The 26,371-nt window shown below is 34.7% G+C and overlaps 1 protein-coding gene across 6 annotated transcripts; it reads right to left on the bottom strand.

Annotated features, from left to right (window-relative positions):
* Nucleotides 1-610: 610 nt before the first annotated feature.
* On the bottom strand, nt 611-24,625 carry LOC134243955 (uncharacterized). 6 transcript variants are annotated; one of them, XM_062726202.1, is made up of 6 exons: nt 24,289-24,625; nt 10,557-12,958; nt 5,942-6,058; nt 4,937-5,149; nt 3,861-4,037; nt 611-987 (listed from the first exon to the last, which is right to left on the bottom strand). In XM_062726202.1, the coding sequence occupies exons 2-6, from the start codon at nt 12,906-12,908 to the stop codon at nt 853-855; spliced, it is 2,994 nt and encodes a 997-aa protein (XP_062582186.1). In that variant the 5' UTR covers nt 12,909-12,958; nt 24,289-24,625; the 3' UTR covers nt 611-852. The 6 variants fall into 6 exon arrangements, with proteins under 6 accessions (XP_062582186.1, XP_062582185.1, XP_062582184.1 ...); XM_062726201.1 differs by lacking the exon at nt 24,289-24,625 and adding an exon at nt 21,892-22,299; XM_062726200.1 differs by lacking the exon at nt 24,289-24,625 and adding an exon at nt 21,041-21,180.
* Nucleotides 24,626-26,371: the final 1,746 nt, after the last annotated feature.

The raw sequence follows: 26,371 nt of genomic DNA, 5'->3' as shown, positions 1-26,371 counted from the left end.
CACTTGTCCTTTTTTAGTGTTTCTCTGTCAGCATAGCAAAGCTACATGTACTTACAGTATAAATATTTATATAAGACTGAGGTATAACATGTATCTAGTGACGATATTAGTCATAAAACAATAAATAAGTATTATATTTTTAATACTTTTAATTAACTTTTTAAATCACACAATTTCATTACATTTTTCAATTTGAAAATGCATGAAATTTTATAAATGTAACAGTGAATACATGATAATACTTACAAACAAAGTAATTAAGTTTCCATGTCATTCAGTGGTTTAAGTGAATGACAACTCATTGGAAATTTATTGCTATCTCCACAGCAGATGTCTAGGAAGATTTCTCCTTATATTACTTTTATCAATTGTGAGGGTACACAATGAAATAAATATACTTCTTTATTAGAACACTGTTTTAGGCTGTCTGATCAGAAATGAGACTTTCTGTTAGATTATTTGACTGTAACAATGACAACTATGTTACAATGTAAAAAAAAATCACCCCCCCCCCAAAACCCATAAATTATTTTTTTTTTTAGTAAATCCAGCAATTGATATTTTTTTCTAGGAAAAAATTATTAACCTTAAGCAAGTAAGAAACAATTGATTCCAGAGAACATTTACTTTTTCAGCTTTGAGAAAAAAATAAATTGTTACATCTTGGAGCATTTGTGGTGTTATAACTGCAGTAAGCTAGAATTTACTGAATACATGAATGTCTGTACACATTCACCTACGAAAACTGTAATCTATATGATATACTGAGTAAAGACACAGGAAACACATTTTCAAGAACAGAAGTTAACGTTACTATAAATAGAATCCCGTCACGCTTGATAAACTTTTTTTTCAAAACGTCCTCATTTTCCTCTCTACTGAAGGCGATGAAGCATATTCCAAGATTTCGAACTGTTTGGGCTGCTCGGACAATTGTCGTCGGTGTTGTCGTCCTATCTGCGAAATTCCATCCATTCTGAAGGAGGCCTGAAAATATGAACATCTGCATGTTTGACTATTTATAAACCATCTTTTTAAAAAGTTGAAGCATGTTAAATTGTGTCCAAAAGAAGGATTGAGTGAAGTTTGCATGTACTGTTGACTTATTTTTGCCCAATTTATTTTCCTCACAGGTATTTGGGGACGGAACCCCAGCCCCGTTTTCAGTACCCCAAGGGCTCTTTGACCTTTGTGAAACAAAATATATTTCTATGACATATTTGCAAAGTACTAGTACATTTATGACAGCTAAAAAAAATCAAAAATCTAAGCTTGAACTAGCCTTGGATAAAAAATCATACTCTCCTAATATACTAAAACAGAACTGTTTCAGTAAAGTACTAGTACATCAGAGACAAGAAATCTGTGAGCCAATGCTCACTAGTAATACCCCCGCTCTGATGTAAATAAAACTATCATGTTAAAATACACAAGTTCAGTTACAGGCAGATGCACAGAAAAATGTGAAGTTGACATCAGATTCATATCAAAATTAATCCCACCATCATGCCTGCACAAAGAGTGTACTAAAATTTCAAGCATCTGCTATGAATAGTTAATGAGAAAACTGCGACGAAAATTTGTTATGTATGAAACAGACGGATGCACAGACAAACAGGAAGTTGACATCGGATTTGACCAAAAATGTATCCCACCATATGGCATGCCTCAGAAAAGATTGTGTTAAAATTTCAAGCATCTACGATGAGTAGTTGCTGGGAAAACTGCGACGAAAATTTGTTACGGACACACAACACGGACACACAGACGGACGGACAGACACACATGGGTAAAATAGTACACCCCCCTCTCCTTCGGAGCGGGGGTATAAATACAAATTTTGGGCCCTGTCCCCAAGCACTTGTGTTTATGCTCGGTGTATGTGTGTTCAGAAAGAAAAACTACCATAGGCGGTCAAAGTTCAATATATCCATAAAGGGAGGGGTGGTGCAATTACGACTCTTTGCATAATTTTGAAAACAAAATTAATAATTCATTGTTTACAACTAAATTGAATAAATGCAATTCAAGTGCCTATTTCTTAATAACAAAAAACTGCTTCCTGTCAGTTTGTCTCTATATAACCCAGACCCTACTATTCTCGCATAGTGGTCTAAGGATTCATATAGCGTAAGCATACTATGCCGAAATAGTGCACACCCTTATTTACTGACTAAAATTCTTTAATGCATACGCCGGGTTCGAACTCACGACCATGAGATTGTCAGTCCGATGCCTTATCGATTACGCCACAGAGACGATCACTGATTAATCGAATTTTATTAAATATATAAACTTAATTTATACAATTGACACAAAGTTATTATTTAATTATATATTATTCAACCTTATTCAAATCTCTTAAACAACAGATCGTTGATGCTGAATTTTGCATTACAATATATGACAAATATATTATCATGTATTGCTTTTGGAAACAAACAACAATATAATAACAAAACAGAAAATAAAGATTTGCTTTGGGACTGGCAAATCCTTATTTAGAAAATATGCCAAATAACTAAGCATGCAACCAATTTTAGCATGAAGATTTTGAAAAGCAAAGTGCGCTGTGTTAGCACCGATATTTTCAGGAAAAAGTCACATGGATTGCTAAATAATTACATGTACAACAGTCAGCATTAATAACTTGTTGCATTATGCATGTTTAGTTGAAATTCTGAAAACGACTAACAAGTTTAGTTTTCTAGACATAAAATATCCATTCGAGAGTAATTGATTGTAGAACCATATTTGGTAAAATTTCTTAATGATTTAATCGTCATGACGACTGATTTTATTCTGATAATTAATATGCTAGGCAGTTTATTTAATTAACAACCTTATTCAAATCTCTTAAAAAATATTAGCTGAATTTTGCTTACAATAACAAATATACAATACATGTATTGCTTTGGGAAAATAATGGAATGGAAATGTTGAACTCGCGCCTGAAAATATGCCAAAAGGTGAAGGAGGAAAAGCAAACTAACGATTCAGACACATTCTATAGCGTAGAGCATTCCCTTTAAGTGTTTTTGAAATTCTGAAAACGACTATCATCTTTCTGTCAAAAATTGATTCTCGGAGTGCAACTTATTAGCAAAAAGGCCATACAAACTCTCTTCAAAAATAATGATTTCATTGTTGATAGCTTAGGTTTCATTCTTATAAATAATAATTAAATACTTTAATAAAGGTTGGAGTTTCGCGGTTCATACAATACTTTAACACGAGTTTTGATAATTTTTTGTATATCTTTCACCAAACTACAGTTATTAAAATAAAAAGTCTCTGAGCCATTGTTCTCTAGCAAATATCCCGGCCTATCTGATGTGGAAATATGTTCTCATGTGAATTTTCGCAAAATATGCATGTGGACATCATATTACTGAGCATTTTATGAAGTTAGTATGTGGACAATATCCAGAAAAACAAGAATTGACAATAATCGTGTGTATAATGGTTACAATGATGACATTATTCAAAATAAATTATATTAATTTCTAAGGTAAACTAGAAAAGAAAGAATGTACGTATTAATGGTCGGAAAACTGGTGTATGAAAACGCATTGATAAACAGGAATTTGTACGCAAAGAGTGCAAAACAGAGATCGAGTGGACTACACTTTCAAGCATTTTAAAGTAGGCACTATTTTTTGACGTCAATTACAGCACAATGGAAATATTCTTACTCATATGCCTCCCTAAGGTAGTTCATGAGAAACGTACGCGAATCTTTTTTTTTCAATTTGCTTGGAATCTTAAGAGGAAAAATATTTGGAGATATAAATATATCCGTTTAGAAAAGTGGAAATAAAATCATATATGGCCACATTAAAAAATATAAATGGACTTACTTCTGATTCAGAATCTATCTCGGAACTGAGATCGAACTGAATTGTGGGATTGGCCGCTAGAGGGCGAACTGTCGAGGACTGTGACACAGTAGAAAGTCGAGACATTCGGGAACTTATAGATAATGTTCTCCGGCGAAATGGTCGTTTTGGTTCTCCATCTTCTTCGAAATCCTCATCCTGTAACATATGTTATATGTGCAAATGAATGCCAAGCAAGAATTTATTTAAATGCATATTTCATAACAATTAGAGTTGAATTAAATTGTACATGTATACGTAGTATCTGAAAAATGCAAAATTATGATCCTCAAGTTCCCAAATTACAAGGTTGTTCGTTAACAAAAACATATTTTGTTTTCATCAAAATGCAAAATAGGCTTTATAATATCAAAATCGTGAAATTCAAAGCTATTTGAAATACCGTCGGATTTATTAAATTATTCAGACATGCCATTCTATAATATTTAAAGCTTAATATCACGCATTGCTCATGTCTTTGTCAAGAACACATACATGTACTTTAACATGTACTTTAGGTCCCTAATTGTACACACAGTTTAAAAACGTATGACTGAAATTAAAGACTTGCAATAGCATACACATGCAGTGTAATGATTTTAATTAACAGTCGTAAGGAAATTCAGTCTTGTACGAAAAGGCAGGCCGTATCATTATATTCTTACAATTGAATATCTTTGCTCTGTAATGATTTGATGCGCACTTTCGTTAAAATGAGAGGCCCGTGGGTCACATTGCTCACCTGAGTAACTTTAGCCATGCTGTTCTTTAACAGAATTCCCCTGTGCAATACATATTGTGACTTCAAACCTATCCCCAGGGGTCATGATGTGGACAATTTAGAACCTACACTACCCCAGGATGCTTTCACATCAGTTTAAGCTTTTCTGGCCCTGTGGTTCTTGAGAAGAATTCAAAAAGATTTTTCCTATACATTTTCAGTGTTAAACTTGGATTCCCTACTGTTGACCCACCCTACTCCCTGGGGTTATGAGTTTAATGGTTTAGAATCTACACTACCCCAGAATGCTTCTTTGTAATTATGTATTTTTATATACCGGATCATCTTCGGAAAGTATCATGGCATTTTCCTGTTCCGCTGCTCGGCGCTGACGTGACTCCACAAGCAATTCCCTGAACTGTTCCTTAAGGAAGTCGATTTTCCTGATAATTTTGGTTTCGCCTGCTACATGTTTGTGTCTTCCCTCAGACTCTAGCTGAATTTTCAGATCTTGTAGCTCTTGTTGTATAAGCGACATCTTATGCTGAATCTATTACGAGAAAATTAGTTTATGATCTTAATGGTCTTCGCTTGAAACTTGCCAGTGTTCCTATAAGCATTTCTCACAAACAGAAATAATTTTTACAACATTATTATGTCATATCATTGATAAATGTGTTTTATATTCTTCAGATATTTCAGACAAACAAACGTCAGAATGTTATGAATCGAATTATTTACTGCCTTTTATCTTTCTGCCAATGATGTAAAGCCGCCGAGAACAAACGATGGTTTCACTGATGTAGACTAATTCAAGGGTATAACACGGTATAAAAAAAGACATGGCTAAAAGAAGAAATGTCTTATTCATCTCAATCAAGTTTATACTGACTTTTTAATGCCCCCCCCCCTACAGGATAATGCATAATGTTACAAAATAGTGTCAAGGCAATGCTAGTAACTCTGTAGTACTCTTGACAGTCCTTAATGCACGTCTTGTGCTGGTTTGTTGCAATTTTTGTCCTAGTTTTGCCTCAAAGGTTAATATCAAATGCGAAATTTAAGTTCAATCATTCACTCAAACTAAAAATACTGGAACATTGGGTCCATTAATCATATATACATCTTTTTTAAAAACTTATTTTGGGTACATTTACAAATTGTGGAGGGTTCCAAATTTGTACCTATACCTTGGGGCTTTTTAGCAGAAAGGGGGCGTTTTTCTTGACAGGACCTAAAAGGTACCTCGATTTATACAGTTTCATCGAAAGGATCGATCACAGTATTCGTAATTTCTCCTGAAGGACAGAACTGACAAATCATGAAACATTTATTTTTATACCTGTTCCACGGTCGGTTCTGCGTGGATTTCAGAGTCCAACTCAACTGGCTCTGTTCGTTTGGTCACCTGATCTCCAGGAATTCTCCGATTGGCTAAAAGTTCAGCGATGCAAGACATCTAAAAAAAATATACGGCTTGATGAAAAAAAGTGAAGTCTTGAAAAACTTGTAAATTTTATTCTCTTTATATTTTTGATAAACTCTTAGACAAGAATCAAATGAATTAATTCAAATATTTTCAAAGGATTTTTAAAAAATGACCAAACACGATGTGTCCATCCATCAGAGGAATAGGACAAAATTGCTTAAATCGACAACCCATTTCTGCCGAAATGAAATTCTATCGATAATGAATTAAATGAGTTGTAAAATGACTTTCTTGAGATGATTTCTTCTTAATTTTCCATCTTTTCTAATTACATGTACATGTACTTGGAGTCATCAGAATAACTAGGTTTAATTCAAATTCAATTCATATGCCAAATGTTTCAAAATATCACTACAAAAGTCAGGCTGATGGAAAAAAATATACTTTAAAAGAATATGCTTTTTTTATTTTTTTTATTCAATTATGAAACAAAACAACTATATATATGTTATGAGGAGCACCTTCCAGCAAATGTTCTTGATCAGTGCACTGTCTCACATCTACAGAAGTTTTTCAATACAGTAAAATATAAACCTAGATGAGGGAGAGATCTTTTTTAGCTATTTATACATCCCACAAAATGAAAGTTGATGAAGTTATATTTACAGTTTCGTTTCATTTGGCACTCACTGTCAGACTTTTTCTATTATTCAAGGCTTTTCCATACTCCAAAATTATCAATTTCATTTACCTTTTTTTCATATAACTGACATTTATTACCCCGTTGATTCGCTGATTAAAAGCAAGACAAAAAATAAACAATAATTCAGAGAACAATATCTGTCTGCAAATCTAAATTAACAACCTAACCAAGAAAAAAAAAACCCAGAAAATTTTGCTCACTAGAGCTAATACATGTAAAGTGGAAAAACTGAAAACATTCATTTTTATTAACCACGGATGCCAAAATACTGAGTATATATACTACAAAAAAATTCTTACAGATAATGCAATCAAAGCTTTATGAGGTCCCCTGGTATAAACAGTAATTTTAATGTTGTAAGCCAAAATTTTATTTCAATTAATTGGTATTTCATTAGTGTACTCCTGGATTCTGATTCACGGTAAATGAATTTTAATAGTACTCTACTTTAGAAATCGTAATAATCCTAAAGTGCAGTGAAAACTCTATATTGCGATGTTTGTATTCGGTTGCAAATATTATTGGATGAGAGAGAAATGTCTCTAGTACACATGCAGGCACCTGACGTTACTTCTTTTTCTTATATAAAAAACTAAAAAAAAATTAACCTCACACCTAAACAATAAGTAACATCAGCTGCCTGTGCACTAGTATTACGTAACTAGGTTTACTCTATAAATTCGCAAGGACAATAAAAGTTCAAGATTACTGAACAAACTAGAGGTACTTTGAGCAATGAGTTCACTAAATAATACCCCCCGCCTCCCATATGGTTATAATGGCAAAGTCCATGTTGCGCTGTGGCCGGGAAATCAAAAATATGTGTCGGATCAAAAAGTAAAGTAGGAGGTGCACAATGGCAATGTGTTATAAAGATTCTGTGAGAGTTTCATTAAATTTCACTCAGTGGTATAAGCTAGAGGAGTTGCGGATAAGAGATGGGTACCCCAAAGAGTAACAGACAGACGGACGAACTAGAGGAGTTGCGGATAAGAGATGGGTACCCCAAAGCGTAACAGACAGCATAACAGACGAATGGAGTTGCGGATAAGAGATGGGTACCCCAAAGCGTAACAGACAGACGGACGGACTAGAGGAGTTGCGGATAAGAGATGGGTACCCCAAAGTGTAACAGACAGACGGACGGACTAGAGGAGTTGCGGATAAGAGATGGGTACCCCAAAGCGTAACAGACAGACGGACGGACTAGAGGAGTTGCGGATAAGAATGGACGGACATACCGATTACAGTATACCCTTCCACTTTTCAAGCGGGGGTATAAATATACGTCTGTGAACAAATAGGACGTAAACGGAAAAGGAATTCCGAGTTCTCTATCCGAGACAATAAATGACACCAGGGTTAGGGCTGATGTCATGAAAGACAGCGAGTGATGGATTTAATTTATTTAATAACTCTCAGCTGGACTAGATTACGAGGCTTCAAGATTGAGGTTTCCAATAAATCAAAACGACAACTCTGCAGGAGTACTCGAAATACATTGCAATTTCAAAGATTTTATAACTCGTTATCAAAATTTTTCACCGAAAAAAATCCATCCATGGTATGTACTAGATATTACATTATACATGTACATATGTTGGTTATACAGAGAAAACAATAAATCTGATCTTTACAAAAAACATTACATACACATGTAATGACCGAATTTCTTTTGATATGGTATCAAATTTGATTTATTTTTAATTACGGTTCAAATTTAAAAATCAAAACCAAGCGCTCCAGGATTCTGATATTCTGTCAACGCTTCACATTCAGCGCAATACATTCTTCAATGACTCTTTAATTGTAAACTCACATATTAAGTATTTTAAATATATGATAAATAGAATGCTACATGCTAAAATCCATATCATATGTCACACCAGCCCTCGTGCCCCGTAGCAGCCTTCGGCCCTCGGGCTGATATGGGGCCACTCGGGCTGATATGACATACGATATGGATTTTAGTAAGTAAATATTCCATAATGTCTAGAATGAATTTTTGGTTTACCGATAAATTAACCGTGGCTGTCCATCATGGACCTCTAATTGACAACCGATTAAATCCTAGTGAACTTCTTTTAAAAGTTGTCATTTGGACATCACGATTCAATAAATCACAATATTCGGTAAGTAGTTCTGAGTTTGGTACACCGAAGAAAGGTCAGCTTTTCGCTTGAAATTAAAGTGCTGACGACAACAAAAGCTAAAAATAAAACCAACGACTTTTCAAGGTGTTTTGAAGGTTGCTAATTTGAAGAATCTTTTTGTATATTTCTAACTAAAATTGGGATACATTATTTTGACATTGGTTTTTGACAGGTAGTTGATGTCATGTCAATTTCCTTCGAATTAAGTTACTTTACGCAAGGAAACAATAAACTTCCTAATGCTGGAAGTACGATGGAAGCGTGACTTATAGATGCCACAGAAAATAAGCGCTGGTGTCAGATATCGTAGATAACCAGAATAAACGCAAGTCAATCATGCAGGCAAAGACTGATATAGCTTCACTCTAGATTGGCAGTGTCTCTCCCTAGCGACAGTATTGTACATGTACATCATGGGTAGAGAACCAGCACATTCAAGTAATTTTTGGTCTTCACTGTTTTGTTAAGCCTTTTTCTAATTCTTGGTCTACACCGTTTTGTAAGCCCTTTTCTAATTCTTTTCTGTTTCGTGAGCCTTTTTTCTTCTCTGCTAATCATCCATTAAAAAGAAAATAGTTTTGAATTTTAATAAATCAAAATATCTGTATGCATAAAATACATACGCACACATTTGGCATTATCTTGCCTTTGAAAGAAATTGTAGGGATAAACACTTGTCCTGCATTGGAACTAAAAGAAAATACTGCTATTATTATAGTCGGTAAGCAAGATCTTTCACAGAACATCTCTAGGTGTACCGCGTGTACATGTATCCTCTTAGCCTCTACGATTTTTTGAACGCCTGTGGTCTCTAAGCTTATATGGACCTACCCGGTACACATGTATTAATGAGCGAATGGTTGTTAGCTGATACATGCTCCTTGAAGACCTAATGGCACGAGTTAAATGTTTCCACTTTCCTCTGCAAATGTTCAGTATGGAAGGTTGATTAAAATCTTTGAAACAAAAAACCCTTCTTTTTTGTTGCATAAGATATACCGGGTAATTATATATCATATAATTATTTTGTTTACAAAATAACCCAACACCAGATGCATATAGTGCTCAAGTATTGGCAGCTTCGAGTAAAACGCTGATTTGTGTTAATAAAAGTATCTAAATGTTACGAAATTCTCTTCATTATATCTCGGTATCGTTACAAAATGAGTTAGGGTTTTCGGTCTTTTTTTTCCTTTCAGCTGCTTTTAAACAATCGATAAAAACAAATTCAGATGATGTATTCGCCATCAAGACCGCACTGGTATCGATTTAATATCAACTCTATTCTAATTTGAAATGTTGATGATTTTTATGATTAAACGACGTCTAGAATGCAGTCCCCAAATGTAACATTTCCTCTTGCCATAATACCCACTGTAATTAATTTTTGTAAGGATTTATTACTTGGTGTTACTGTCATAAATATTCATGCATTTCATATCGTGTATGTCCTGCATGCCTTATTCTTATTCGAGTATTGGTCCAGCATTGAAGCAATCGAGGAAGTACACGTATTGGAAGGAAAGACAAATGGGTTCGACCATTCCAAAAATGTTCATCTCATTTTTACTCCATTAGTTTCAATTTCAATTTATCTAATGAGCTAAAATCATGCATGCAAAATGCCTAGATTAAATGCTAGAAGATATATTAAAAATTTTATATAGCTTACCTGATAAGTAAAGTGCTTTGTGATAAGCTCTGGATTGGGTAAAACCAAGGGATCTGACATCACGGTCATTTTAATATGATCATCAAAAGAGATGAAATTTATTGAAACACACACATCATCTAGTGGTGGGTTCCAAACGATCAGTTCCTTGATAAGTCTTGACCCGAATCGTATCGGACCCTCTGGCCCAGGGAGATTTGATATGATGCACGTGCATTTATTCCGAACACGTTTCCAAAGACGATTGTACAGAATACTGGGGAGAGTATAAAGGGTCAGAAATCTGATCCATCTTATGACTGAGAATAATGCATTATGATTCACTTCCTTCATGAAAGACTTCATTTTCCATAACCTTGGAATAGCACCTTCAATATTTGTCGGGATCGGAATCACCAAAAATGTATTTTGATTATTGTCGATTGAGTATTCTGAAAAACCTGACCGATAATGTACTGGAATGAGGCTGTGCATGTTATAAGGGTTCTCTACCCCATTCAGTTGGAGATAGGACCTCAAAGATCCCGCAGCCACGGAGACAAGAACCTCATTTAAAGAAGACCGAGTCACTTGGCAAATTCGACGTGCATTCTCCAACAGAAATGGTTCCGACCAAGATACAACTCTTTTACTTGAGCGAATCGTGTGCCGCCCATGAAGTAAATTAAAGTCCGATTTTGTAAATAAACACTCCTTTAGGAAAATAAGTGGGCCATAGAAAAATGATTTCACAGCTTTGAAAAATTTCCCACGCGAAGAATATTTTGGCACTGAGTAGGTAATGGAATCCAAATCCGTCAATGAAGCTAAGACGCAATGAGCAAGAGATATACCATCTGACAAAATGGGATGAACGCGTACGAGTAGGACCGTGTCCTTATGATCCCCGTAGTTTTTCACCACTTGTATCTCCCACAATGGCGAGTTTAAAGGAAGTGGTTTGGAGGACGATTCAGAGACGAAATCGTGTAAGTCCTCTTGGTTCTCCACTCGACAAGGAGAAGAATACACGTGGTTGTTGATTGTAAAGCTATGATCTGGAATCCACACCATTCCTGAACAAGACGGAGCAAGCTTTTTGGTAAACTTGGGGTAGAGTTTTCTCTTTAGTTTATCCTCTGCACATATAAGTCTTGCAGTTATTAAATCTCGTATGCGATGAAGATCCAGACCGAATTCGATTATTAACAACGCTTGGTATATTGTTGTAGTATCATTGAGACTGTCTTGCCAAGCTCGCTCCTTCTTGGACAACTTAATACCACACTCACAACAGGTGTTACAGGTACAACCACACGAAAACAGGGACGTCTTAATGAGGAAAGAAACGGGGAATATCACAATTAACAAAGCTGCCGTCGGGCAAAATAAAAGAAAAGCACCAATACTAAACAACAAGGATCCTAAAACGGCCACACATATATTTTTATTATTCATTTGTTTAATACGTTTATAAGGGGCACTAGGAAAACCATGTTTTAAACCGTGTTTACTATAACCTTCCAGTGCTTGGAATGAATAGTCACATGATCCGTCTATATCCACAGTTGTATCGGATGATACGCCATTACGGACACAAGAAGCGTGGTTACCGTTCTTGAATCCCGTCCTGAGCGGAATGGACGCTTCACTGCTGTCTTCATCCGAGTAAAAATATTTCTGGTGGCGAGAGAACTTTCTGATAGACGGTTTATTTTCAACATTTTGCATGTCATAAAACGTTCTAAAATGTTGCATGGATTTTGTTTTCCTCTTAGAGACCAGTCTGGTGGTGTCTGTGTGTACGATTTGAGATTCGTCGGACGATATCGGCGAGTATTCACTGGTTGAATGTGATTTCTTGGATTTTTGATATGACAGATCTGATTTACTTCTTGTAAACTTTGATGGTGGATCGCCCTCTGACCGGTGTCTATTTCTGGAAGACGTCGATTTTTTCCCCGGAGAGATTCTCGTGCTTTCGTTGACGTTTCTCCCAGAAACGTCATCCCTCGTTTTGACTGGCAATTGCTTGGGCGCTTTTCGTCCAGTAGCTTCCTCTCTGGAAAGAGGTTTTGAATTTTCATATTTAAGTTTGTCCCTTTCCCTAGGTACCGACGTTGAGCGACCTTTGTGGTTTTGAAAACTTTGTTTATCTTCATATTTAGGCCCAGATGCGACCTTGTATTCACTTGACTTTCCGCGACTTTCATTGCCTGCGCTTGACTCTACCTTTTTTGAACTGTGTCGTTCTTTAACGGCGATCTGCCTCTGGCTGGTCGACCGGATGTTGTTGATTTCTACGGATCTTTGCTCAAAACTGTATTCTCTTTGACGGTTGCCATGGATACTTCTGGATGTATATTCGTCCATTGATTTGTATTCTACATAGTGTCTAGATATATCGCGTCTCTGGACATCTTCTAAAAAATAAATTTAGGTATTGTATACTAATCTTAAATGTAGAAAAGCAAAATAATACAAGAACCACTTATAATCCTATCAGTAAGACCCAAAGAGATGTATACCAAACAAAATGTTTGCAGGCATATCAAGTTTAAATTTGTTTCTTTATTAAACGACATGTATTGATAATAAACCAGTTTTAACTCGCAAAAAAACTCAATATGTTACCCAAATCTCGATAAGCTGTAAAAGAGTATTACCATTTCATACTCTTTTTCATATTAAAAAAAAAAAAAAAAAAAAAAAACAGCCCCGTGGGGATCCGGGTTAGAGTAGGTCCTATTTTGATCGTTCAATTCATAGTTACTGGATTTACTTGCAAATTATGACGTATATAAAAAAAAACAAGCATGTCATAAAGCTGCCAATATTCGCATGTAATGAAACTTACTGGTAGAAAACAGAGGGATGGTCTACTAGAAGATTTCAAGCAATGAGAAGAAAATTAACAACTATGCCTATCCTTGCATAGAAATAAAACATGAATTGAAACTAATGGTGCCTTGGTGCCTTTACAGACCTGGAGAAATTTTGGCTTCCAAGTAACCTCCGCACAACAAACACAAACATATAGTAATAATTCTACAAAAGGAGGTTGGTTCTGAGTAATTTGTTCATCAACAGTTGCGTACGTTTGCACCAGTTTACATTGTATTAGTTACATGAGATGCTAATTATTACACTGCATGTAGACCAATGCACATAAACTTTACACATACGCACCATAATTTTACAAACTTATCCCTGCTGATGAAATGAGCAAACTTTTATGGATTGTAACAAATAATGAACCATTTACCATCGACGGTAAACGCACAGTGAATTTACTTTGTTACATGTATGAAAAACAGGATGCATTAACGTCTCAGTCTTGAATTAAAACAGATACAAAACGCACAAAAAACGGTTTGAACTTTTCAAGAATGGTAACATACCCACCACAAATGGAAAAATCCGGTTAGACATTAAAACTCCGTGCTTAGCTGACGAGAGAACATCTAACATGTAACTATTGCTGGTTATTAGCAAACAATCTTTGAAATAGCGCTAATTTACTCTAGCAATAACAAGCCTAACTGCAGACTATTGATTTTATGGGGTGTTCTGAAGAACTGAGCATAGAAGGCGGGGGGAATCCCTCTGGCTCGGTAGATCTTTGCCATCGTCATATCGATTGATGGAACCATCGCTACATATTTTTATTTTGACTCCGGGATGTCATCTCTATTCTTTCTATTGTTGTACTGAAAGTTTCATTGTTTTTAATGCAATGATATACTAGTAATTTTTCAATGATGTTGATTATATTTCCTGTCAATATATCGAATCACAGCTTATAAAAGAATCACACCTCCATCCCCCATGGCTTACAAACGGTGTCATAGCATTTTTGTACTTATATAAGTTATTTTTTAAGCTTGCTACGTTTATTTTTATTTTCGTTGAATAGTGGTATTGGAATACGGGAAATCTTAGCTCTGTTAGAGATGTTTTTGATTTAAATTTGAATCTGAATGAAACTAAATAAAATTAAGCAATAAGCACAACTCAGGGCTTTTAAAATATGAATATGCTTATCATTATGGCTTTTACTAAGTTAATATATTCAACAGTCTAAAAAAAGAAATTAAAAAATTGAATAAAATTGTGCATAAAACTATACTTAAATATTTTTATCGACGTGTATTCCAGGCCATTTTCCTAATCACCGACGACAGACAGAAATTTCATTTACGAACACGATATGACTTGTATTTTGTATCAATCTATAATTTTGGGGTAGATACTACTTTACATGTATAAAATGGGAGATTTGAATATAAGCTATGATGAGATACAAATCGAACTATTCAACTGCTTAACGATTATGTTATCAACTGAAGGTTTCCCTAATGAAAGAAAAAATAAGTATACCAATTATTAATTTACATCTCAATGCATGCAAGACGATATAGCATTTGACGTTAAGCATTTATACGTTTGATATTTTACTGTATTAAAAGTGTTTAAAAATACAAACAAACAAAAAATAGCCAAAGTAAACTTTATTTAGAAAATTTTTTTAAAAATGTGAAATACTTTCTTGAAATCTCATTTGCATACCTCTCTCGATGACTCTTTCACTAAAGCTTACTAAAAATCACTAAAAATCCAATAGGCTTTTATATATATGCTCCTCAAGACTTTAGTATTCTGGTAATAGAGGAATTCTCAGTCGCGCACTATTTTTCTACTTTAAATTTCAAATCCCATGTAAGCATCGCTACCAATCATAGGTAAAGAATCGAAGATGCATATACGAATATATACAAAGCGATGCTCCCCTCACTATGCATGTTCCGGCAGCGTCTGTTATTTGCCACTTTCTGCATTACATGTACATGTAGATGCCAATCAGAGCACGCTCATATAGACGGTTCAATCAAACAAGCATCCGAACACATTGCAATTATTGGATCCTTTCCCAAATACCTTCTCAGACACCTGAGGTATTCACGTGGAAAATAATTTCCTAATGGGAAAAAAGTGCACGTTTGCACTTTATTGTGATTGCAATAAAATCCAGCGAATCGCGACCAACTGCTGCTTTATACTCAGATAGCTGAGTTTGTTTAATTTGAAATTCCTTAGTATAGAATATTTTGCAAGACAATCTGTCTATTTTGATACCTAACTGTAATAAGTTGACTTAATCAAAACCACGATGAAAGGCTCAGGGTCACGAAATAAACTTTAAATTAAAGGAATCCTCCCTTTTTAAGAGCAACAACGAAGCAAACAATATGAAATGCTTTATTTACTTCAGATGCAATATATCCTAATCCCGGAAGCGTTGATCTAAATGATCTAAACATCGGGAAAATTTCAGCAAACGTTGAATTTTCCCCCCTTTTTTTTTGCCTAGCGATTCTTGAAAAGATTTTAAAAATATTTTACAATGTAGTTTGTTTGTATGTTGCTGAACGTCCCTCCTGAGAATTTTTCACTCATATGGAGACGCCATCATTTACCGGTGGAGAGCTGCAAATTTTTGGTCATATACTCCGCACTTACGGACATTGAGCAGTGAGGGATCCTTTTCGTGCCAGGTCGCACCTACTGCGACACGGGACCTCGGTTTGTACGGTCTCATCCAAAGGACCCTCTCCATGTTCCACAGTGGAATTCGAAACCGGAAAGATTTTAGTAGATCTTTCCATGTAAAACCTTAATACTCTGTCTTGGCCCTACCCCTCCCTCGAGCGGCATGATTTTAACCATTTAGAGTCTACACTATCTCAGGAATTTTCCACAAAAATTTCACTTTTTCGTGTCCCTTTTATCTTGAGAAGATGTTTCAGGATTGATTTGAATAAAATATATTTCAAACCAAAGATTTTTCCTTGTATATATTTCAATGTAAAAAATCAGTTCCTAATTGTGGCCCCACCCCACTCATCCTCGGGGCAATGATTTGAACAATTTAGAATCTACAATAGCTCCGGATACTTCCACATAGCTTTCTGTCTTTCTGATCCAGTGGTTACTGAGAAGAGGTTTTAATGACCACACCCTGTCTGACACTACATCACCTATTAGTAAGGTTGCCATGTACAAAGTATGGTTAAAAGTGACCGTGGTTCTTTGGAAAAAGTTGTAAATTAAGGTGTCAATTTTACAGATGGGTACTCAGAAGGACTGACCGACGACGGGCAAAGGCTCACTTAAACTTAATTTCAGCTCAGGGGACCTTAAAATACATTCAAATTGAGCATTCTCTAGTTATTTTTCAGGATTAAAAGACTTCAAGGGATACGTGTTGAACTTTAGGAAAAAATAGGCAAAATATTATAGAGTTGTGATAATAACATGCATTTTCAAACAAACATCCGCTCTTTAATTATGTTTCGAACTGTATTTAAATACTATTTAGAAAACAAGTGAATACATATGTTGCTAAATGACATACATACATATGTATTGACACATTTAAATTCCAAACCACAATGTGGTGTTTGTGAGTATGCTTGTCATTTATTAGATTTGAATGTGAAGCGATAACAAAAGTTGAAGCTGAATGCACTTGTCATCTCTTGTATCGTATTCATTTTCTAATATAGAATAAGCATATGCATTTATAACTTCCTGACAAAATAAAAAACTATTTGAACCGTTAAAGTTTTAAGTGATTGCTTGATTGTTTGCTGTTTTACGTCCATTTGATAATTTTTTAACCCGTACAGCAATCTATAATGACCACTGAAACAAAACATACAGGTGTGGTTATTACAGTCCAACACTCTCTTTAAAATGAAGAAAATGCTGTAACTCCAACCACCCACCACCCATTCCCGGGCAGCCCTTCTACGGCTTAAGATAGGGTCGACGGGTCGAGGAGAAAGGTGAAGAAGAAAAATCACTACCTCTTCTAAGATCACGCTATAAAGGGGAAGATAAATTGATGAATATAAATATTTTTCTATTCCTAATCCTGAATGAAAACATCAATCAAACTCTCCAGCTACACGCTATTTTATTTTTCCTCTCGACAATGAAACGCCAGACCACAGCGTGTGTTTAGGTATCTTAGAACTGAAGGAAGTCGCTTATTTATACCAAGAATTTGTGTTATCACTTTCAAAACGTATAAATCCTGTAATATCTATATAAACATCAGAGGAAAATCCCTGCAAACAAACACTTTAAAAAACAGTGTATATATGAATGGATAAGTTTTTATGTACTATTTAATTTGAAAACACGCGATGGCCACTTCCCTTGAATTTTGAGTTTTGGGCAATTCTGTGAATGATAAAGATGTTTTATTTATTGCTACAGTGTATTGCCTTTAGTTTGCTTCTGAATCCTTGATAACACTGTTGAAGGATCATCAACAAAATATCTCCCTTGCTTTGCATGAACAGCTTTTAATTCAGCCAATGATATCAATTTCAACTTTTACGTCATGACTTTTCTACCAATCACAATAGGTGAACAACTAAACAGGCCAAAGACCGTTTTCTGCTAAGGAAGCGTGCATGACGTGGTATCAATGACATTGGATTCGGTTTCCTAAAAATTAAAATATATAAAACGGAATGTTGTTTAAACGATAATACTGATACAATCCTTCAGAAAGTTTTTATTTTCAGAAATCTCCACAAAAAATAACCTTTACAATAAACTATAGATACATACTTACTACCAATAATAAAAGATTACCTTTTTATCCATGTCTGAATCTGACGTACACTATAAAATCCCCGTTTTGTTATTTGTAAAACATATTTTCTCAGTAGATCTACTCCAGCTTCTAACAACACAATTTTTGTATCAGCATTAAATACTGTTGATAATTATATATATAGTCATAAAAAAATCGGGTTTGTCTACCATGTGTCTCAACAATTATATCTCCAGGATAACGGGGGAACATGTCGCTGACGTCAACTGAGCTTTAGCTAGGTTTTCACTTCGAAGAAACTAATGAGAGATAATGCTATTAACTTGGTATTAACTCCATGTGTGTATTACAGATGTAGTAATTTACCGGTAAGCTATCATGATAATTTTTTACAAATTGTAACTAATCGATCTTTTAACATTTATTTAGCCACTGTACATTGTAGCTGCAGTAACTTAATTGAATGATTATACCATCCACACAAAATCAGGGGCCTATTGTCCACTTGTGGCTGTTGGCCACGTGTAGAGTTATAGAAGGACTTAATGAAAATACTTGCATGCTTATTTTCTGAAATGCAGAAATTTTTTGAGACAACTGATACACAACTCCATAAGGAAGGATTTGTGACAACACTAGTGCTCAGATGAGGCAATATCATATAAATATTGCAAGAACTTGAGTGTAACATTGAAAATTTTCACCCCCAAGAAAACCATTGTTAACCGAGGAGCAGCAGAGGTTGACAATGGTTTCGAGGGGTGAAAATTTTCAATGTTACACTCAACTACATGCAATATTTATTATATTACACTGAATGCATTATACAAATACATATAACAGTGAACCGTGAGCGCATAAATCCTGCGCAGTCGCTATTTTTTGGAACATCACCCGTCGTCAAGCAATGTTGACTGTTGCTACGCTGGAGGGCGTAGCTTCATTATTCAGCGGGTAATAGTCTTTTTTAACAAATGTTTCTAGACCATTCAGATTCAACTAATTTACATGAAAGTATTATTAACTTATATGTAACAAAACATATAGGAGCGTTTGGCATAAATTGGGATTTGGCACCTATGCATACCAGAGAAAAAAATCTCTACTTAATTTCACTTTTGGGATAATTGGTTGACGTCGCTCAAAAATTAAAATTATCTGTGTTTAACATGCAGTCAAAGGCTTATCATGCCAGAAATTTCTAAGTAAAAACTGCAGTTGTGTCCAGCATTTGCATATAACATTCTTATATATCATTACCAGCCCATTATTTTAAAAGCAATTTCTTTTAAAAAAAATCCTCCAAGTTTGAAGTGTATAATTTTTATCACCCTGTTTACATGCATTTTCCATATAATGTTGATCAGTAAGAGCCCTTCTACATCGCCAAACATGCTACGAATTAAAAATAATGAAATTATTACAACAGACACGTGTATATATTCTACAGAAAAATATATTCTTGAAATGTTTATGTACGTCCATGCAGTTTCTTTGTCTGCCTAAGTAACGTTATGTATATCATGGTACATATATGAGTCTGTCTGACAAAAGCAGACTTGCTTAAGAATAGAAAAAAGTGCTTTAAATTATATTTTTAGGAAAGACAGTTCAGTTAGACCCGCATCACTCACTCAAAACCTTTGCAGAACAACGTCCATACTATTGCTTATTTTGTTGTGTATCATAAGAAGACTTCAATCCAGGAAATCAGCCTTCACACCTCAATTTCAGAAACCAATGTAGGATTTTTTAAACAGATAGTATACATTTGCCCGTCCATCTGTCAAACTCTACACTTGAAGCCAGTGTGTACTAGCATATGCTTCTGATTCCACTCTATGCATTGGTAAATGCCTATAGGGTTCATTAGAGGTCATGAACTACTACTCGAAAATGTATCAGCAACATGGACAATGGACAGAAAATACGATGATTTACCATTCAAAAATGACTTTTATAACGGTCATGTTCAACTCAAACATGTGAAAATATCACAACGTTTATCGTCGACTTAAAAGTCGGTGCAAGGTGTTTTTACTTTAGAACATGTTAATTAAGCGCAGACCTATAACCGTTACTCGTCCTAAAGAAACCTGCCAATTACTAGATCATTGCTCAAGCAAACATCCCTCGGTAGTGCATCGGTTCACCTCCTCTGAGAAAGCATTTACCAACAGACGCACAAGCCAAACAATACCTAATTATTTTATCATGTCTTAGTGTTCAGATCCGTGTCTTCAATTAAGAAGTGATTCAGGCTGTAAAACATAATAATTTTCGTAAGCACATTATGCTTATTTTTAGTCTGAAGCGAAGTATCCAACACGGTTCGTTAACAGACACAAGTTCTTCGGATCCGGAGGCTTAAGAATTACCGAGTCGTATCAGTTTCAAAGAAGCGTTTGAAAACCACAGCTTTACATCATGGTTGTTAAAGATCTCAAGTATTATATACACGAATTTTGTTTTATTAACTTTCTATTTCAGTTCCCCCTGCATTTGAATTATTGGTATCTTTTAGGCATACTCCTGTATTGTAATAAAATATTTTGTTTCAGGATATTTTGCAAAATAAAAATATTTGTTGTTCACGAGAGCTCGTACGTATATTACATGCTATGATGTCGTTTCTGAAAGTCATCTTATCTTGATAATTATACAAATAACCGATATTTTGCAAAATAAAAAGTTGCAATATCATTTTGTGTCGAAAACATTGGCCATATTGACGGATGCGTAGGCATATTTGTTTGAAGAGAATAAAATGCAATTGCTTTTGTAGTAAAAATGGACCCCTCTGTCTAGTAAATTAATTCTAACAGTTTTATAAAAGTGGAATAAACAAACAAACAAGCAAATGACTCATATTTACCTTAAACAGATGGCCAACGTTTTAACAAAGCGATTGTTGACCTTCCAAATGACAACACTCTGATTGAAAATAACATGGAAAGCTACTCACGTGTTCCACAACATACAACCACTCGCTATAAGAATGCAATACCGATAGACATTGCTTGTTTTCATGGGAAACAACACGCGCGTGTGCCAAGGGTAATATAGGTTTTGGTATCTATCGTATCTGCTATCGCCGAGTATTTATGATACACGGTTAGGTTTTATCGAAGCCTGCTTTTTTTGCAAATATGAGCTTTTTTTCTACTTAGGAGTCTTGTAGATTGAAAAAGGGAAGTTTTTTTGTGAAATCTTTGCCATTAGTTGTTATAGTAGTTCAAAGCCTGTTTACAAGCTTGAAAAGTCGCAGCATTATTGCTTTATTGGTACGAATTGATTTAAATACACATCACTTTTTTGTGTAACAACTTATGACAGATTTCATTGAAAAGATACAGTGACATGAAAGTGTTTGATCTGTTTAACACGACATTGCCTAATCATACCGTTTTGTATATTCAGCATTTGATGTAGTTCAACAGAATTCAAATCAAGTAAAAACTAAAAGTCAAACTAAAATACTTTATATGTACCATAAAAGCTAAGCATATACATTTAGAATATGCTAGTTTTGAAAGAAATGGAAATTGACATCCTCCACCTCTCCCAAACAGAAACAAATGATATTATACCTGGATATTATATGCATTGAATCTAGGGAAGAAGGTTCAAATGTTAAGGGAACTGAAAAGGGCTCATGGAAATGCAGAATGATGCCTTATCATCCAACTATCCATAATATACTTCCGGTGTATTATATATACTCACCAAAGAATTTATCTTCGTCTGATTAAAAGTAGATATCGAAATCAAAAGAAAACATAACACATTTTGTGAATTGGAATCCACCATTAGAAGAATACATGCATCCTCAAGACAATTCCAGTTCGTGCATTACTACCATTTGCTGATTGTGATTTATCATCACGTGATTTGTTTCCACATTTCCGAAGGTTTACCGTAATCAACCGTAATCTACATCAAAACACATAATTATCTACATGTATTCCAAGCATCTATCCCAATGTTCCTCGTCACTTAGAACTGACTGACACGGAATCCCTGTAATGTATAGGCCGTCCTTCCGGTGTATTCTAATTCAGTCCAACAGTCTCGGGAGGTTCTGGAGTTTATCTTTCGACTTCTGCTTCCTATCTCTGTCAGTCGAATCTTCCGCGGTTTGTATTTGATATGAACCACCAGCAAATATGACAATAAGCCTGCATGTTAGAGCATTGGATTTCGCGAATTAATGCTACCCCCAAGTGAGTTATATCAAGTAATGAGCGATATGTCAAGATGTTTAGCAACCCCCATGCATGATCTTTTTATTTGATTTACTAGCTAATATTTTTCGTACATCCTATATTTGTTCTCTGCACTTTGAATGAAATAATCAGGAGTTTCAGAGTATTAACTGATGAGCTAATATGCATATCACACAATTTTATATTCATATAAAAAGGGGTGTGCCTCAAGACGGTGTCTATAAATGTTGGAATTTTTTGGAGGTAGAGGGAAATATACGTACATGTATATCATATGTATAGGGAACCACCCAGCAACCTACATGTAATGACGGGCGGGAGAACAGAGAGACTGATAAAAAGTCACAAAGAGTAATTATAATAAATGGTCAAAGTAATCAATTAATAAGGGTAAACAGGTGGTCCTTGACAACATTGTCCGTTTGTTTGACTGTTTGTTTTAAGTCTCTTTCGAGAATGTTTCACTCATATTGAGATGCCACCACTTGCAGGTGGAGGGCCTATTTTTTTTTACTTATCCTCAACAGCCTGGGCAATGGAGAATCTTTTTCTGCCAGCACCTACTACGTCCTTGGTTTATATGTAGTCACATTCAAAGGAAAGACCGGTCTTCACTTACATACAACCAATTTTAGCAAAAGAGGTTTTAGAAAACCCATAATTTTGTATTCAATAATTATGTCTTAACTGCACTGGAATTAACCACTTTAGCAGTGTCTTTGAAGACTGGCGAGTCGTTGTTTTATTCATTTTTGAAGTTAAAAAAAAAATTCTGTAGGTGGCGTGGGTACGTACCAATATTTTCTTTTTTGTGGTTTGTACAGTTTTTACATGGCATCCGTGCCATTTCTCATGATGAATTCTTTTTGTTTTATTTGCATACCTGGGGTCCGTCGTATAATTGGCTCTCGGAGACATTCGTTATTGTAAAATCAATAATAATTGTACAGACCACGGATTATTATGCACCAATCAAATATATTATTGTCAACAGTTGCTTTTAACGATACACACATGCCGCATGTATTCATAAATATTTTTTTTTTCAAGTTGAACTATTTCTACCAAAAAGTTCCTTCATACAAAAATGTGAATGAACTTTACAGAAAACACGAGTCTGTGTTCTTTTTTTTTGATTCGCTTTCATTGCGAGCAATAAATCTCAAATCCTTGCACTCATGACTTCGCCATGCTTGAAATAAAAGTATAAACCAAAGGAATCATCAGTTATTCTCTGGTTTCAATAATAAACAAAAATACTTTATTTTCTATTAAAATCTGTTGCAATGTAATTCATCGCTAGAAATGAAGATAAAATTTACAAACTATACAATAGGCCCTCTAGTAAGACAATATGTTCAAAAACACTGAATATAGAAAAAAAGATATTATTTATATAATGAAGAAAGAAGGAGATCCAAAGTTATCAAAAGTCTATACATCTAATTAATAAAGTCACAAAGAAGTACCCATACTACGATTTCTCATGAAAATATGACTTTTAAATGATATCTGAATACAATGTGTGTATCTAAAAAAGTGTTATTTTCGTAATATGTCTACTTGAAATGGACCCTCTCTCCTGATTTCTGGGTATGAACAAAATTAATCTTTTCAAAGCTATATCACAGATGTATTAAATCAAAGTATATAACTGTATTGTATGCATTTTAATAACGATTCAAATATGCTTCATTCATATATAATTCCATAGTGAACATCTGCAGTTATATAGCTAGGGTGTTTATTCACAAACCGTTGACACACAATTGATGTTGGGCTTTTATTGTTCTACTAGCATATTGATTAAGAGATCGACCAGAAGAAGTGTTTTAACCATTTGATTATCACCTTCTGGTACATGTAAACTGTAGAAAACTATTCAGGAAACCCCTACCTTATTTACCCCAGTCCGCTGCCAGGAATTCGTCAGTTTACATCTAAAGCTCACTAACGCGGAGATACAATTAACACTATTGACACTGGCTTCTGTATTCTGCAGACAGTCTCTATTGCTTCAATGATCGCATGTTACGTTTCACTAGAGGGTGCATTCACACCTATGTATTCCTAAGGATTTTATTTCTACACGAAAACATTGATGCCGCGAGACTTTTTATAACGTAGTTTCAGCAATTAGTGAAGTTAATCAAGAATGTATAAATGTCCTTGAGATAAAAGCAATGGTGTTTCTCCGAGTTATCCTACAGTCAGGCAATGATAAGTGAGCAGAGATCGGTGTACGTATATTATATCTGCACTGGTCGTGAACATAAACACGTGTGCCAGTTCACCTATAGGATGAGCTGATCTGTTCAGCTTCCGAAACATAATATCACGGCAAGCACACTTAAAAATCAAAATTATCGGGAATTTTTTAGGCAAGTGTCGATTATGAATTTTATTGCCAATCTTTGATCATAAATCATTCGTATAAACATACAGTGTTTTTCGCATAAGAAATTTGCAGACCATTGCGAAGAATAGCTAGACTAAGACTAATTCAAGAAGATTCTCTTTGAAAAAAAGTTTGCTATGGCACGGTGGCTGTGGATAAAGAATTAAAAGAACTAATGGTTTGATCTTATTTTGTCATATTTACGATTACAATGTCTTTGTCCGCAATAAAATTACAAATAGTAAATGTATAATTTATTTCCCCATCAATGTATTAAATTGGTTCATCAATAGGCGCGGTTAAAAATCAAAGTACTGAGACAGTACTGAAAGACGGGGTCAAAATAATCTTCATGCTAGATTTCACAAATGTGATTTTTTTCTTACGAGTTTTAATAACAACTTTATTTTTTCATTAACATACTAAAAACAAAACTATGAATAATATACATTCACATTTTTCATTTAATTTGATTTGAAGTAGAAATTTTAATAATTGCTCAGTCTGAAAACCTTTGTGAACTGCTCCGAATTTCATCAGGTACTAACTAATAATTTTTCCGGAAGTAAACAATGGATGATGCGTACACAGTCATAATAATACGCAGGATAGTACTTTGTCTATTAGTGTTATTTACAGTTAATATTTTCAGTTTTAAATTATCAAAATACTTTATTAGTTGAGTTAGACAAAGATTCATATCAATTTCTTCAGTTTGATACAAAATGTTTATGTTTTGATCGAAATAATTTCTGAACTCTTTTGTTTACGTAGATTTAATTCATGTGTTATCACCACGGCTTCCGTTTTCTATTTTTAGGCCTCTGAGAGTAAACTAAAAGACGGGGTCACGTGACCCCGTCTAAAAATCACATGCAGGGCGGGACAAATACATCAACAAAAGCAGGGCTTGGAGCACGTGGATTGGCGGAATCAAAAGCATGTAAATATAAGGAATAACTGTCAGATTTTTCAATTTCATGACGATGATCAATCGATTGGCTTGCGTGATAATTTTATGCATAAACGCCTTCGGCGTTTATGTAAATTATCACGCAAGCCAATCGCGATTGATCACATCATGAAATCGAAAAATAAGACATTTATTCCTTAATTATAATGCATATATGAGATTTGACTCAAATTCAATAATTAACTTTGGGTCTCGAAGGTTTGTGTATATAATAATTAAAACAGAAAATTATTTCATTAAATCTCTCATAAAGTGAAATTAAAGGAAATGCAAAAACACGTGCATATCATCATAATGTCCGTGGATAAATTTGCCTCAGGTTTTGTGACATATCCATAGCTTTTGTGACATATCCACAACTAATGTGAATTAATTATCTACAGCTTTTGTGACACCTCCACAGTTTATGTGACATATCCACAGCTCATGCGACTTATCCATGTGTGACATATCCAATGCTTACATGACGTATCCACATCTTACGTGATATAATATCCACAGCTTATGTGACATATCCACAGTTATGCGACATATCCACAGCTTATGTAACATTATACCCAAAGCCTATGCGACATATCCACAATATACACAGCTTTGTGACATATCCAC

This window comes from Saccostrea cucullata, unplaced genomic scaffold (genome assembly GCF_032062105.1).
Source record: "Saccostrea cucullata isolate Sc308-1 unplaced genomic scaffold, CSIRO_AGI_Scuc_v1 ctg79, whole genome shotgun sequence".
Taxonomy (NCBI): Eukaryota; Metazoa; Mollusca; class Bivalvia; order Ostreida; family Ostreidae; genus Saccostrea; species Saccostrea cuccullata.
The sequence above is the reverse complement of the archived record's forward strand: the minus strand, read 5'-3'. Positions and strand labels throughout refer to the sequence as shown.